General features: G+C 51.0%; 1 protein-coding gene across 4 annotated transcripts in view; it reads left to right on the plus strand.

The window, feature by feature from the left end:
- Positions 1–382: 382 nt before the first annotated feature.
- TNRC6A (trinucleotide repeat containing adaptor 6A) overlaps positions 383–16,212 on the plus strand; it is a 66,927-nt gene continuing 51,097 nt past the window's right edge. The window contains exons 1-4 of one of the 4 annotated variants that reach the window (XM_073559296.1): positions 383–589; positions 6,394–6,444; positions 14,190–14,280; positions 14,498–14,519. In XM_073559296.1, coding sequence (XP_073415397.1) covers positions 585–589; positions 6,394–6,444; positions 14,190–14,280; positions 14,498–14,519 — 169 coding nt within the window. In that variant the 5' untranslated portion in view covers positions 383–584. The remainder of the gene's footprint in view (positions 590–6,393; positions 6,445–14,189; positions 14,281–14,497; positions 14,520–16,212) is intronic. The other 3 variants (XM_073559295.1, XM_073559293.1, XM_073559294.1) reach the window with 3 other exon arrangements.

Below are 16,212 nucleotides of genomic sequence, written 5' to 3' on the forward strand. Positions count from 1 at the left end.
GGGGGTATCCTCCCTCTGGGGCGCTGTGTATGGGGGTATCCTCCCTCTGGGGCGCTGTGTATGGGGGTATTCTCCCTCTTGGGCAGTGTGGGAATTATCTATTTCTATAGAGCTCTGCATCAGTTACATCTGTTTCTGGGAATGCTAGGTGGCAACCAATATGGCCGCCACTGCAGTCTCCCCCAGATCTACAGACCATTCAGGACTTTAGGAAAGCTGAGTGACCGGCAATGACATCTTTAAGTGCGGAATAACATAATTTTCTTCATTGTTTTTATTTCTTTGCTGTTAAACACTTCTCCATGAATACGCTTCGTCGTTTACCTGCCACTGACTGCGCCGCCTAGTTCGTCCGTGCAGACCCCCGGTTGCTAAGCGGCGGTTGCTAGGGCAGCCATTTTGGAAAGTGGTAGGAGACCAGAGAGCGGAAGTGCCCGCAGCGCGCGGCCTCCTCTTCCGGTAGGAGATTTTTGTGGAGGAAATGGCGCCGGTGGATGTGTTGACCGTGTTTCCAGTGCAGCCTCTGTCAGACTGAGGGGCTCCGAGGCCGCAGCTCTTATGTCTCCGCGGTGCACTTTACATACATGAGGTGAGAGCGGCCTGAGCTGCGCAGTGCTACCGACACCGGGAGGGGGCGAGAGAGAGCGCGGTATATACGTGTATAGCTGTGTGCGGAGCCCCGGTGTGTGCGCGGTATATACGTGTATAGCTGTGTGCATAGCCCCGGTGTGTGTGCGGTATATACGTGTATATCTGTGTGCAGAGCCCCGGTGTGTGCGCGGTATATACGTGTATAGCTGTGTGCGGAGCCCCGGTGTGTGTGCGGTATATACGTGTATAGCTGTGTGCGGAGCCCCGGTGTGTGTGCGGTATATACGTGTATAGCTGTGTGCGGAGCCCCGGTGTGTGTGCGGTATATACGTGTATAGCTGTGTGCGGAGCCCCGGTGTGTGTGCGGTATATACGTGTATAGCTGTGTGCGGAGCCCCGGTGTGTGTGCGGTATATACGTGTATAGCTGTGTGCGGAGCCCCGGTGTGTGTGCGGTATATACGTGTATAGCTGTGTGCGGAGCCCCGGTGTGTGTGCGGTATATACGTGTATAGCTGTGTGCGGAGCCCCGGTGTGTGTGCGGTATATACGTGTATAGCTGTGTGCGGAGCCCCGGTGTGTGTGCGGTATATACGTGTATAGCTGTGTGCGGAGCCCCGGTGTGTGCGCGGTATATACGTGTATAGCTGTGTGCATAGCCCCGGTGTGTGTGCGGTATATACGTGTATAGCTGTGTGCGGAGCCCCGGTGTGTGTGCGGTATATACTTGTATAGCTGTGTGCGGAGCCCCGGTGTGTGCGCGGTATATACGTGTATAGCTGTGTGCATAGCCCCGGTGTGTGTGCGGTATATACGTGTATAGCTGTGTGCGGAGCCCCGGTGTGTGTGCGATATATACGTGTATAGCTGTGTGCGGAGCCCCGGTGTGTGTGCGGTATATACGTGTATAGCTGTGTGCGGAGCCCCGGTGTGTGTGCGATATATACGTGTATAGCTGTGTGCAGAGCCCCGGTGTGTGTGCGGTATATACGTGTATAGCTGTGTGCGGAGCCCCGGTGTGTGCGCGGTATATACGTGTATAGCTGTGTGCAGAGCCCCGGTGTGTGCGCGGTATATACGTGTATAGCTGTGTGCATAGCCCCGGTGTGTGTGCGATATATACGTGTATAGCTGTGTGCGGAGCCCCGGTGTGTGTGCGGTATATACGTGTATAGCTGTGTGCGGAGCCCCGGTGTGTGTGCGATATATACGTGTATAGCTGTGTGCAGAGCCCCGGTGTGTGTGCGGTATATACGTGTATAGCTGTGTGCGGAGCCCCGGTGTGTGCGCGGTATATACGTGTATAGCTGTGTGCAGAGCCCCGGTGTGTGCGCGGTATATACGTGTATAGCTGTGTGCATAGCCCCGGTGTGTGTGCGATATATACGTGTATAGCTGTGTGCATAGCCCCGGTGTGTGTGCGATATATACGTGTATAGCTGTGTGCGGAGCCCCGGTGTGTGTGCGGTATATACGTGTATATCTGTGTGCAGAGCCCTGGTGTGTGTGTGTGGTATATACGTGTATAGCTGTGTGCGGAGCCCCGGAGTGTGCGCGGTACATACGTGTATAGCTGTGTGCGGAGCCCCGGTGTGTGTGCGGTATATACGTGTATAGGTGTGTGCGGAGCCCCGGTGTGTGCGCGGTATATACGTGTATAGCTGTGTGCATAGCCCCGGTGTGTGTGCGGTATATACGTGTATAGCTGTGTGCGGAGCCCCGGTGTGTGTGCGGTATATACTTGTATAGCTGTGTGCGGAGCCCCGGTGTGTGCGCGGTATATACGTGTATAGCTGTGTGCATAGCCCCGGTGTGTGTGCGGTATATACGTGTATAGCTGTGTGCGGAGCCCCGGTGTGTGTGCGATATATACGTGTATAGCTGTGTGCGGAGCCCCGGTGTGTGTGCGGTATATACGTGTATAGCTGTGTGCGGAGCCCCGGTGTGTGTGCGATATATACGTGTATAGCTGTGTGCAGAGCCCCGGTGTGTGTGCGGTATATACGTGTATAGCTGTGTGCGGAGCCCCGGTGTGTGCGCGGTATATACGTGTATAGCTGTGTGCAGAGCCCCGGTGTGTGCGCGGTATATACGTGTATAGCTGTGTGCATAGCCCCGGTGTGTGTGCGATATATACGTGTATAGCTGTGTGCGGAGCCCCGGTGTGTGTGCGGTATATACGTGTATAGCTGTGTGCGGAGCCCCGGTGTGTGTGCGATATATACGTGTATAGCTGTGTGCAGAGCCCCGGTGTGTGTGCGGTATATACGTGTATAGCTGTGTGCGGAGCCCCGGTGTGTGCGCGGTATATACGTGTATAGCTGTGTGCAGAGCCCCGGTGTGTGCGCGGTATATACGTGTATAGCTGTGTGCATAGCCCCGGTGTGTGTGCGATATATACGTGTATAGCTGTGTGCATAGCCCCGGTGTGTGTGCGATATATACGTGTATAGCTGTGTGCGGAGCCCCGGTGTGTGTGCGGTATATACGTGTATATCTGTGTGCAGAGCCCTGGTGTGTGTGTGTGGTATATACGTGTATAGCTGTGTGCGGAGCCCCGGAGTGTGCGCGGTACATACGTGTATAGCTGTGTGCGGATTCCCGGTGTGTGCGCGGTATATACGTGTATAGCTGTGTGCGGAGCCCCGGTGTGTGCACGGTATATACTTGTATAGCTGTGTGCGGAGCCCCGGTGTGTGTGCGGTATATACGTGTATAGGTGTGTGCGGAGCCCTGGTGTGTGTGCGGTATATACGTGTATAGCTGTGTGCGGAGCCCCGGTGTGTGCGCGGCATATACGTGTATAGCTGTGTGCGGTATATACGTGTATAGGTGTGTGCGGAGCCCCGGTGTGTGCGCGGCATATACGTGTATAGCTGTATGCGGAGCCCCGGAGTGTGCGCGGTATATACGTGTATAGCTGCGTGCGGAGCCCCGGAGTGTGCGCGGTGTATACGTGTATAGCTGTGTGCGGAGCCCCGGTGTGTGTGCGGTATATACGTGTATAGCTGTGTGCGGAGCCCTGGTGTGTGTGTGTGTGTGTGTGTGTGTGTGTGTGTGTGTGTGTTTTATATACGTGTATAGCTGTGTGCGGATTCCCGGTGTGTGCGCGGTATATACGTGTATAGCTGTGTGCGGAGCCCCGGTGTGTGTGCGGTATATACTTGTATAGCTGTGTGCGGAGCCCCGGTGTGTGCGCGTTATATACGTGTATAGGTGTGTGCGGAGCCCTGGTGTGTGTGCGGTATATACGTGTATAGCTGTGTGCGGAGCCCCGGTGTGTGCGCGGCATATACGTGTATAGCTGTGTGCGGCATATACGTGTATAGGTGTGTGCGGAGCCCCGGTGTGTGCGCGGCATATACGTGTATAGCTGTATGCGGAGCCCCGGAGTGTGCGCGGTATATACGTGTATAGCTGCGTGCGGAGCCCCGGAGTGTGCGCGGTATATACGTGTATAGCTGCGTGCGGAGTCCCGGAGTGTGCGCGGTATATACGTGTATAGCTGCGTGCGGAGCCCCGGAGTGTGCGCGGTATATACGTGTATAGCTGTGTGCAGAGCCTGGTGTGTGTGCGGTATATACGTGTATAGCTGTGTGCGGAGCCCCGGTGTGTGTGTTTGGTATATACGTGTATAGCTGTGTGCGGAGCCCTGGTGTGTGTGTGTGTGTGGTATATACGTGTATAGCTGTGTGCGGATCCCCGGTGTGTGCGCGGTATATACGTGTATAGCTGTGTGCGGAGCCCCGGTGTGTGTGCGGTATATACTTGTATAGCTGTGTGCGGAGCCCCGGTGTGTGCGCGGTATATACGTGTATAGGTGTGTGCAGAGCCCCGGTGTGTGTGCGGTATATACGTGTATAGGTGTGTGCGGAGCCCTGGTGTGTGTGTGCGGTATATACGTGTATAGCTGTGTGCGGAGCCCCGGTGTGTGTGCGGTATATACGTGTATAGGTGTGTGCGGAGCCCCGGTGTGTGCGCGGTATATACGTGTATAGCTGTATGCGGAGCCCCGGAGTGTGCGCGGTATAAACTTGTATAGCTGTGTGCGGAGCCCCGGTGTGTGCGCGGTATATACCTGTATAGGTGTGTGCGGAGCCCCGGTGTGTGTGCGGTATATACGTGTATAGGTGTGTGCGGAGCCCCGGTGTGTGTGCGGTATATACGTGTATAGGTGTGTGCGGAGCCCCGGTGTGTGTGCGGTATATACGTGTATAGCTGTGTGCGGAGCCCCGGTGTGTGTGCGGTATATACGTGTATAGGTGTGTGCGGATCCCCGGTGTGTGTGCGGTATATACGTGTATAGGTGTGTGCGGAGCCCCGGTGTGTGTGCGGTATATACGTGTATAGGTGTGTGTGGTATATACGTGTATAGCTGTGTGCGGAGCCCGGTGTGTGTGTGGTATATACGTGTATAGCTGTGTGCGGAGCCCCGGTGTGTGTTCACGGTATATACTTGCACACGTTGGGGGGTGATTCATTAAGGTGCTTGTATTCTGCGTTATGAAGCTTTAGGCTAAGTTCACACTAGGTGTTTTTTCAGCTTTTTTTTTTCAGCTGCGTTTTCCATTACCAGCAGAGCCTGTGCCATTTCAGTAATCTCATGCACACGTTGATTTTTTTTTGTCATCAGTATTTTGTGCTTTCTGTATTTTTTGCACATAGAGCATGTCGCTTCTTCCAGCGTTTTTTCAGCGTGATTCACCCATTGACTTGAATGGGTGGTTGAAAAAAAGCACCAAAGATGCAGGTATCAGGTTTTGCTGCGTTTTTTTTTTTTTTTGTGCCAAAACCTGATTCTATGGAACAGGCCTTTTTTATTTTTTTTCAACACTAAACTTTACCAGGATGCACAAAAGACAAATCTAGCGTGCCAAAACCACTGCAGAAAAGCCGAGGAAAACATGCTTTTTTTTCTGCAGCTTTTTTCCTGCCAAGAGATCAGGTTTTGCTGCAGAAAAAAAACACGTTGATAAAAACGCCTAGTGTGAACTTACTCTTAAAGTGACAACTACTTGCTGTGACTTGGCGGTACTTTTTTTTGCCATTTTCTTGCTATTCTTGACCAAATTCTCAGGGACGGCTTCGTGGGTTCTGGGGTGGCTGTGCCCACCCATCTAGTTCATGAAGGTTTAGGCCACTTTGCTGGCATACATAGGGCCAGCACATATGGCAAGAGTTGTACTCCAGTCTCTGGCGGTGCAGCACTTGGGCGTACTTCCCATGGAGGCCGGCGGGTACAGCGCTGTCCATAAGGGATTGGCCGCAGAGTATATATTGCTGATCTGGTGGGGGTGATGTACGTACACATTGGCGTCCTGTATCCTTAGTAATTATTATAATGTGCACGGTTAACCCTGTAATTACCGCCACTCATTAGTCTGTGCCGGTTTTCTGTCCGTCCTATGTGTTCCCTATGCATTGTGATGTAAAATTCTGGGTGTAGACAAGCACAGCGATGCATTACGAGTCTGCAAATTATACCCCTCTCATATTTATGCTGTGTCCCTGCTTGTTAAAGGACTACAGGTCCCAGCAGTATACATGACAATGTACCCTATAAGACAGTGGTTTTTCAACTGGTGCAAAACTACTATTGGCTGCGTGCTGAGCGTTCGGATTGGACGGGCTGGAAAGCCGCAGGTTAGGAATGGTGCCTGTATATAGTGAGTACACCCTGCGTGTTTGCAGCTGGCGGTCTATCCTGCCGGGGTAGCAGTTCACGTGTCGCACATTGGCCCCTCAGTGTTTATTTCTGCAGTCGTTTTTGTCATCCGGGGACTAATATAGATTTTAATTACAGAGAATTGGAAGCTGCAGCTACCAAAGACACTGAAGGAAGAAGTCTGAGGAGGTGAGTCCGAGCTCAGCGTGTAATGTTGTCTAGATGATCCCGAAATGTCAGCGCCGGCGTGATCCTCATTCTCTGGCTGTGACTCACTGCTCGTGCGTTGGTTACGGCTGCTGTGTACCATTATCCTAGCCGGCGTTGTTACCCGGGTCTGTGCTGACACAACCAGAGAATGATACAATAATGTTACATTGCTGAAGTCCATTGTTATATTTGCTGTTTTGGCAAAATTGTATCTATTTTCTGATATGTCCACAGTAAATGCAAGTCCTTGAGCTGTCATCTCCTATGCATGGGATGGGAGAGAACTTGCGGATCTCTGGGACCCCCCAGTGGTTTTAGAGCCCCAGAACTGCTTTGCAGCCGTTTCCTGTACGGAGCAGAGTTGCGCATGGTCCATGCATTGTTTTTAGCAGTACCGAGTGCATGAACAGGTTATGGTTTTCTTTAAATAACCTTTTATGCTACTTTCCACGATCAGAAAGTGGCAGCGCTTTGGACGCAGCGTATTTTACTGCATTCAGAGCGCTGATATCTAATCACGCAGGTAAATCTGCATTTGTTCACTGAACAATGCGGATTTCCCACATCCCATATAATTGTCTCGTAAACCCGTGCTGCAGGTGAGTTTACGCAGCGTCAAATAGAAGCCCAGTGGGCGTGAGTTTTCTGTAAATCCCATCCGCTGTGCATTTTGTGTATAAGTGCACTGCGTCCAAAACGCTGCTCTTACTGATCGTGGGCAGATACCTTTAAAGGGTTTTAAAATTAAAGACATCTGTCCTCTATTGCCGAGCAGTGTTAAAATGTCAGATGCTACTTGTCTTCCCTGGATTCAGTGTCAGCTCTTGGCTGCTGCTTTGGTCTCTGTGTTGTCTGCAGCCCTGTCTTGCTGAGCTCAGGGAGTGGTTGCAGTGGTGACATGTCTTGTAGTTGTGACGTCACCGCTCCAGCGAATGCACAGTGACCAAAGCAGTGGAGGAAAGGTGAGTAATGGAAGCCAGAAATCTATACGTGGAAAACGCATTTATTGGAGTGATAACTTCTTAAAACTTGTTCACCCATCGAATGCCTAGATGATAACTGCTAAATCTGTGCCAGCCGACGAGGCTCCAACCAATCCGCCTGTCTATCTGCGTCAGTCCCATAGACGATGAATGGAGCGGTGATGCACCTCTATATTGGGGCATTGTAAAGCTCCAGGATGGGTGGGATCACGAACGATCAGCAAGTTATATCTTACACTCTAGATACGTGCCAAGTTTGGAATAATGGCGTTATCCAACGTTACAAAATAAAATTAATATATATATGGCACCTCAATGGGTATGTACTACTCGCCTGTATCTCCTGTGAATGACAAATCTGTCTGTGAGGAGCTTTTAACATCGTACCAGAATAAAAAAAAAATATATGTGAAAAGGACGTAGATGTGGCGCCTATGTCTGTGCCGCTATGGACGACGGTTGCTGTAAGTTGTGCCTTATCGGGCTGTGATCAGCCTATGGATTAGGTAGACGTTTCTGCTGTCAATAAGCCGTCCGGTAGCTTTGTGCTCATGGCAACCCCGACTTATAGTATACACTGATTACATCCTACTGATCCATTCTCTGCATTCTGTGCACAGGACGTTACTTTACCCTCCGTGCTCCCCGGGAGCCTCACTGCTCTTTCTGGTGGTCCTGATATCCGCTGACCATGGTGTTGACAGCTAATAAAAGCGGCAGGTGCCCTTTCTCAGTCTCTGTCCGCTATCGAGCCGGGCCCCCTGCGACTAATGGATCAGTGGGGCACCGCTTCTCAGGGAAAGCAGAGAGTGCATTACAGGAGTACAGAGAAATTAATGGCGCTTCCCTGTAATGTCATCAATGGCCGTCCCCAAAAATGCTCCTTTAGAAACAATAAAGTAGCTCGCACTCGGCTACTAATTCTCCTGGACCTTTTTGGAAGGGATAACATTTTTGACCCTTGCGCATGTCGCTGACATCAGCAATCACGTTCACACGTTTGGCGCGTCCTCACTTCCAGACAGTTCACAGAAAAACTGAGATTGCCCCTCGGATCAGTGAGGAGGGAATCGGCAGGAATGTTCTGCACCAAATCTGTATGTAAATTTCCCCTAAACGCTTTTCCGCAGACCTTACGGCAGGGGATAGAGCAGCCGCATCTTATTCAAGTTCTCGTGTGATTAGTTGATGTCACCCAGTCTCCTCTACAATAACGGAACACTTGTTATTGTGGGTATACACTATTTATGGTCCTTTGTGCTGGTGGCGGTGCGCTGTCACGGTATACATCCCACTGACACACATTAGCATATTTATGAACTGCTCGGCGACACTCTCAACTCAGCGTCGCCATTTGTGCCGCTACATTGCAATGGAAGGACCTGGAAATGAGATTGGGAGTATCTGCTCCTTATCGGTCGCCCCCTCCCCCGCCCATACTGCTCGCTGTCTACACAGCAGCCACAGACACCAGTATAAAATATTAAACGTCGTCGCAAGAAAGGAAAGTGAAAGTTGAGCCGACATGGAGAAGACAAGAGTTGTAAAATGATTTATTCATGGTCTCTGTAAATTCTACAAAAGGGCAAAGAAAAAGAGAAAAATTGGCGATTGGTGTTGCTGGAGAGCAGAGTCTATACCTGTAATAATCCTCCTCCAAGTCTTCCGTAATCTTTTCTCTATTGATAGTATCACACGGATGAGCTCCAAGGACAGATACGGTTTTTTTTTTTTCTGCAGAAAGTGAAGATGAGTCATGACTTATCGGAGCCTTCCGAGCTCAGGCTGGGACTGCAGATACATTTTGGCCAAAAACATTTGTTTTGCACGAGTGGCCGCCGCGATTTTGCCGTACAAAAAGTCGACAAGTCGCAGTTGTACGCGACTATAGACCATTGTCTGCGGTGAGAGACGTGCAACTTGCAACCAGCGGTAGAAAATCCCAATGCGTTTTGGAAACATTTTGTGACTGTTTTGCAGCAGCGGTAAATGCGAGGCTGCAACGAGTCACCGTGGGAAATCATTAAATGTGATCTGTCAATACGACCCGTGTAGCCCCGGCCTTTGGATTTGCAACGGCCATCAGGAAATTAAATAAAAAAGTGTTCTTTGCAATTTGTGGGAGAAAATCCAGCAGGTTTGTGTAATGATGCGACCACATTCACAATCATTACATTGTCGCAATCCTCTTGGTTTCCTGCTTTTGCAGCTGATCTGACCGTCCTTCGTGTAGATTCGCTCCTGCGTGGGTACATGCTTTTTCTTCCTAAAACCACTGTTTCCCTCCACGGATAGAGCAGGCAAAAGTTGGACACCCGAGTGTTGGTCATGTCACAGCCGCCATCACAATTTAGTTGTTTTTTTTTTAATATATACACTGCTGCATGGTTTGTATTGGGGCGTGGAGCCGCTTTTTGTTAGGATCGACTGCACGTAACCCTTTATTTGACAAATAAGAGAATCCAAAATCTGTGATATCTTTTGAATCTGTGCTGTGCAGTTATTGTTCATCCTGGCAATGAACGGGTGAATCGACAGCTGGCCGTCCCCCATGTCACTACATCGCCTCAATTGTGACAGGCGACGCAAGAGTTTTATGTCTTTTTATAGCGGCTGTATATTCATGCATGTGTACAAATGTCAAGACTGTGGAAAACCCCAGGCTTGGTGCCAAGTGGACCCAGGCGTTGGTGGCTTTCATGCCAGGTTTAGAGCAGCACTATGATTTCTGCTGGAAAACACTGCGATTGTGGTGACATATTAGCCGGACTGTAAGAACCTTGTGTATCGTTGTCACCTCTGCAGCGTCCGTCCCTGTCCAGATACATGTTGTGATGTTCTTAAACAATTATAGAGGAAGCCCCTCGGATTACCTGAAATCCCCCAACGCATGCCCGGTTGGCAATTACTTGTAGAATGGGATAAATTCAGAGCAATATATTGGTTGACTGTTTTAAATGGTGATAATGTGCTTTAACTCCCTCTGTTATCAGCCCATTATCTGTTCTTACACACTTGTTGGTAATGAACCTGAACAGCGACCCTTGGACTTTTATCTGTGCCTGTCATAGAGCAGAGAGACCAAGCAAACAAAACAAACCGGCCCACACCAACACCGCCTAAAAGCAGGTACACATGGGGCCTTAACGAATGACAGTCAACGATGTGACGAGTCTGTCAGCCCTCCGTAGACTGTAACACATTGGCTGATGTGCTGCCTATAATCATGGGGGTTTGTCGGCTCACATCAACGATCTGATCAGTTACAGCCCATTCTTAAAATCGGTCCTAAACCTCGTTACTTCAGAGATTATGTAGATACTTGTTTTTATGTTGCATTACTGAGATCTTTGCAGCCCCTCTGTCGGCCCGCCGCCTGGCCCCTCTGTCGGCCCGCCGCCTGGCCCCTCTGTCGGCCCGCCGCCTGGCCCCTCTGTCGGCCCGCCGCCTGGCCCCTCTGTCGGCCCGCCGCCTGGCCCCTCTGTCGGCCCGCCGCCTGGCCCCTCTGTCGGCCCGCCGCCTGGCCCCTCTGTCGGCCCGCCGCCTGGCCCCTCTGTCGGCCCGCCGCCTGGCCCCTCTGTCGGCCCGCCGCCTGGCCCCTCTGTCGGCCCGCCGCCTGGCCCCTCTGTCGGCCCGCCGCCTGGCCCCTCTGTCGGCCCGCCGCCTGGCCCCTCTGTCGGCCCGCCGCCTGGCCCCTCTGTCGGCCCGCCGCCTGGCCCCTCTGTCGGCCCGCCGCCTGGCCCCTCTGTCGGCCCGCCGCCTGGCCCCTCTGTCGGCCCGCCGCCTGGCCCCTCTGTCGGCCCGCCGCCTGGCCCCTCTGTCGGCCCGCCGCCTGGCCCCTCTGTCGGCCCGCCGCCTGGCCCCTCTGTCGGCCCGCCGCCTGGCCCCTCTGTCGGCCCGCCGCCTGGCCCCTCTGTCGGCCCGCCGCCTGGCCCCTCTGTCGGCCCGCCGCCTGGCCCCTCTGTCGGCCCGCCGCCTGGCCCCTCTGTCGGCCCGCCGCCTGGCCCCTCTGTCGGCCCGCCGCCTGGCCCCTCTGTCGGCCCGCCGCCTGGCCCCTCTGTCGGCCCGCCGCCTGGCCCCTCTGTCGGCCCGCCGCCTGGCCCCTCTGTCGGCCCGCCGCCTGGCCCCTCTGTCGGCCCGCCGCCTGGCCCCTCTGTCGGCCCGCCGCCTGGCCCCTCTGTCGGCCCGCCGCCTGGCCCCTCTGTCGGCCCGCCGCCTGGCCCCTCTGTCGGCCCGCCGCCTGGCCCCTCTGTCGGCCCGCCGCCTGGCCCCTCTGTCGGCCCGCCGCCTGGCCCCTCTGTCGGCCCGCCGCCTGGCCCCTCTGTCGGCCCGCCGCCTGGCCCCTCTGTCGGCCCGCCGCCTGGCCCCTCTGTCGGCCCGCCGCCTGGCCCCTCTGTCGGCCCGCCGCCTGGCCCCTCTGTCGGCCCGCCGCCTGGCCCCTCTGTCGGCCCGCCGCCTGGCCCCTCTGTCGGCCCGCCGCCTGGCCCCTCTGTCGGCCCGCCGCCTGGCCCCTCTGTCGGCCCGCCGCCTGGCCCCTCTGTCGGCCCGCCGCCTGGCCCCTCTGTCGGCCCGCCGCCTGGCCCCTCTGTCGGCCCGCCGCCTGGCCCCTCTGTCGGCCCGCCGCCTGGCCCCTCTGTCGGCCCGCCGCCTGGCCCCTCTGTCGGCCCGCCGCCTGGCCCCTCTGTCGGCCCGCCGCCTGGCCCCTCTGTCTTATCTCCAGGATGACAAAAAGATCGTCCTTTAGAAATCTAACAGGGCATCATATGTCGGGGAGAGTCAGGAGACTCTCACACATTAGACTGTTGGTCATTCCTACTGATGTATCTGCAGTTTTGGCCAACTTTAGTTTGTGTATGGGACCTTGAAGGTCGCCCTCAGACCTCATTGAACAGTAATACCTACATGTCTCTTGTTTTTCGTCTAGCATGAGACTTAGATCCTGATATGTGGTTGCTATTACCGCACAGATGAGCGGCCGGGACTGAAATTACAGCAAATTGTGCTTTTGTTTTCCAGTGTACAGTTTTAGCTCTGACAAATTCTGGGGTCTATCACATGGTGGGAGACACATTTTTGAACTCAGATAAAACTCCAAGAACATCATAAACCGAGGTCGAAGCGCAAGAGACGTCTAGCAGCCGAGATCTAGTAGTTTCTCTTGCTTATGTATAAGATGACCATAGCCATTCTCATTGGCGTTCACCTACACAGTGGACAGTCCACACCTCGTCAGTAAGGTAACGCTCAGCTGTCTATCTGATATTTCCAGGAGGAACTCGCAAAGAAACACAGAATATAACGATTGGCTTATCCAATGCCACTCCTTCGTATTGGGAGGTGAGACTCGCTGATTGCATTATGTGGAGGACTCGCTCAATAGCGGCATAGCAATCTTCCCGATTCCTGAATGGAATGGTGAAATTGCAGTAGAGACTGACACATGTAGTAGGTGGTGCGGATCTGCATGCTGGGACATGCAGTGCCTGTATCTGACAGTACAAAGTCCTAGGTGTCTGCAGTGGACAGATGAGGGAACGGTCGCCTGCCTGACCACAAATTTCGATGGAATATCTGCTACAAGCCATTTCCTTCTCCGAACCTCGCCATAATCCCAGTGTAATCTCAGACGAGCCGAACTTGCAGCAAATGGTTAAATGCGACTATTTACTCCAGATCTGCCTGGAACGGGGAAACAATTGTCTTATTGTAGTGGCCCGGAGACCAGCCAGCAATGGAGGGGAGGGAATTATCAAAGGGCACGCTTAATCTTTCTACAATTTGAGTTTCGGAGCCTGGCAATTTAGAGGCCTTCATAATTAAAGAGGAATGGTCTCCTCTGAGCGCTCAGCTGTGTAATGAAGATGTTTTCCCTCCTTATTAATTGCTAAATAAGTAGAGAGAATCTTATTACGAGCGCTGCTCTGCAGTACAGCCGAACGGAGATCACGCCGTTGTTTCAGGCACACGACGCCAGTCACAAATGAGCATCAGGGTAGCCAAATTCAGAAAATGTAGGCAATTGCTAGTACATGGGCAGCACCTTCGACAAACATTAGGACCGATCCCTAATTTTTATATTTTTTTTTTTTTTTTTCATTTGAGCAAAAAGATTGGTAGGACGATCACCCAGGAACCTCCTGCGACATGCCGGCCTCTCTGGCGCCTCTTCTGCCCAACCCAACAAACGTATCATCTCGTGCCGAACTTGCTTATCGGAAAAGGCGCCATGGATGCCGACAGGAGGTTTGCAGTGCCTTCCAATGTGGTTGCTGGACCTAATCTTTTTTTCTAAAACTTTGTGGCTAGAAAATTAAAAATTTAAAGGGGTTGTCCATATTTTTTTTTTCCTTTTGAGCCCATTCTAATGTTTTATTAAAAGAGATAAAAAAAAACGATACATGCCCCATCTCCTCCATTCTTCAGCTAATTTTACCCCTCCTGTTTCCTGGCTTCCTCTTTCAGTAGGGGGTCGCCATTGGCATCTGCGGCCAATCCATCTGAGCTGGAAGAAAGAACCAAGAGACTGTTTCTTCCAGCTCAGACGCCTCTTGCTGGAAGAAGCAAGTAGCACTGGCAGGAATCCGCTAGGTGTTGGGGTTTTCCTTTATAATAGTTATTTTAGTAATGCTTTGGAGCGGTCTTCATCCTTTTTAAAGGCTACTGAATGCTGTCCATAAACAATGTTTTGCTTCTCGTCTGTCGCCTCATGTTCACTTTGTGACGCTTGGTTTTTACTTTTAGGGGCACAGCGCATGTGAAGGAAGTACAGTTGATGGAAGAAAAGAGATCCCGAAAGAACAATAAGAAAAAGAAGGAAGCCGCCTCTAAAAAGGTAATCCTTTGATTTCCCACCCCTGACCTGTTTCCTGCCCATGCTTTTCCCTGGGTAGTACTGCCTATAAATGCAGACCGTCGTCTGCCCCCTATACTACAGGCACTGCCGCCCCCCACACAGTAATGAAGATCTGATGTAATTCATTCCAAAAGATTTCTGATGGGGTAATTACAATATTTTAATATACTTTTTTTTTTTTTTATAACTTGTCTAGGCCTCTGATCAAATAAACAAAGGTAAGCCCTTGTTTTTCTATTTACTACAAAATTGTTAGAAAACTTTTTTTTTTTCGAGTACAGGGTTGTGCTTTATTTGTTCTTTTGTTTGAAAAATAGCAGATGGTGATATCCAACTAATGTTATTTGACAGCAGCGAGTTGGAATAAAATATAGCTTTTGTTAATATAGAAAAATAAAAATATAACCTAAAGTGCAAGGTGCCAAGTCGAATATTAAAGTGCACACAGAAAAATCACACTGGTCTATATAAGACCTAAAGGACACCAAGTCATCTTTCAAATAGCGGACTACCGCTTACTAGTATCCTACGGCAGCAGAACTTAAATGTAGCTGTACATGGTTCCACTTATTGTATAAGCCAGAAGTGGATAAGGATATATAACCAAATCATGTGCAAACTTAACAAGGAAGTACAGTTACATTTCACATTTAAGTTCTGCTGCCATAGGATACTAGTAACCGGTAGTCCGCTATTTGAAAGAGGACTTGGTGTCCTTTAGGTCTTATATAGACCAGTGTGATTTTTCTGTGTGCACTTTAATATTTGTCTTGTCTGTCTTGGCACCTTGCACTTTAGGTTATTTTTATTTTTCTATATTAAGTTATATTTTATTCCAACAGACTATTGTTCTTTTGTTTGCATGAATGTATAATTCCGAGTTGCAATGTATTTATAGTCCCTCATTCACAGCTGTATTTACAGTTCTGACATTTACAGAGATCATCCAGTATTCTCTGCTTAAAGTGGCTTTATAATTGTAATGTATAAATGCAGTAGAATAGGGAGTGCAGCTCTGGGGTATAGTACAGGATAAGTAATGTACACAGTGACTGTACCAACAGAATAGTGAGTGCAGCTCTGGAGGATAATACAGGATGTAACTCAGGATCAGTAATGTATGTACACAGTGACTGCACCAGCAGAATAGTGAGTACAGCTCTGGGGTATAATACAGGATGTAACTCAGGATCAGTAATATATGTACACAGTGACTGCACCAGCAGAATAGTGAGTGCAGCTCTGGGGTATAATACAGGATGTAACTCAGGATCAGTAATGTATGCACACAGTGACTGCACCAGCAGAATAGTGAGTGGAGCTCTGGAGTATAATACAGGATGTAACTCCGGATCAGTAATGTATGTACACAGTGAGTGCGGCTCTGGGGTATAATACAGGATGTATCTCAGGATCAGTAATGTAATGTATGCACACAGTGACTGCACCAGCAGAATAGTGAGTGGAGCTCTGGAGTATAATACAGGATGTAACTCAGGATCAGTAATGTATGTACACAGTGAGTGCGGCTCTGGGGTATAATACAGGAGGTAACTCAGGATCAGTAATGTAATGTATGCACACAGTGACTGCACCAGCAGAATAGTGAGTGGAGCTCTGGAGTATAATACAGGATGTAACTCAGGATCAGTAATGTAATGTATGTACACAGTGACTGCACCAGCAGAATATTGAGTGCAGCTCTGGAGTATAATTGGATCAGTACAAGTAGTGTGATATTATACAAATATATTTTAGTGAATATTTTTGTTTGTATTTGTTGTTATTCTTGAGTCTGAATATGTCAAGTGTCTGATGTGATCGCTCAGTAATTGCTGTTACACAGTGGTCACATTGAGCGGTGGTAAGGGCTGGATTGTCCGGGTCTCTGTGGTCGGCTTATTTGTGCAG

Source organism: Dendrobates tinctorius, unplaced genomic scaffold, assembly GCF_039654945.1.
Source record: "Dendrobates tinctorius isolate UK_male_01 unplaced genomic scaffold, ASM3965494v1 ptg000267l, whole genome shotgun sequence".
NCBI lineage: Eukaryota > Metazoa > Chordata > Amphibia > Anura > Dendrobatidae > Dendrobates > Dendrobates tinctorius.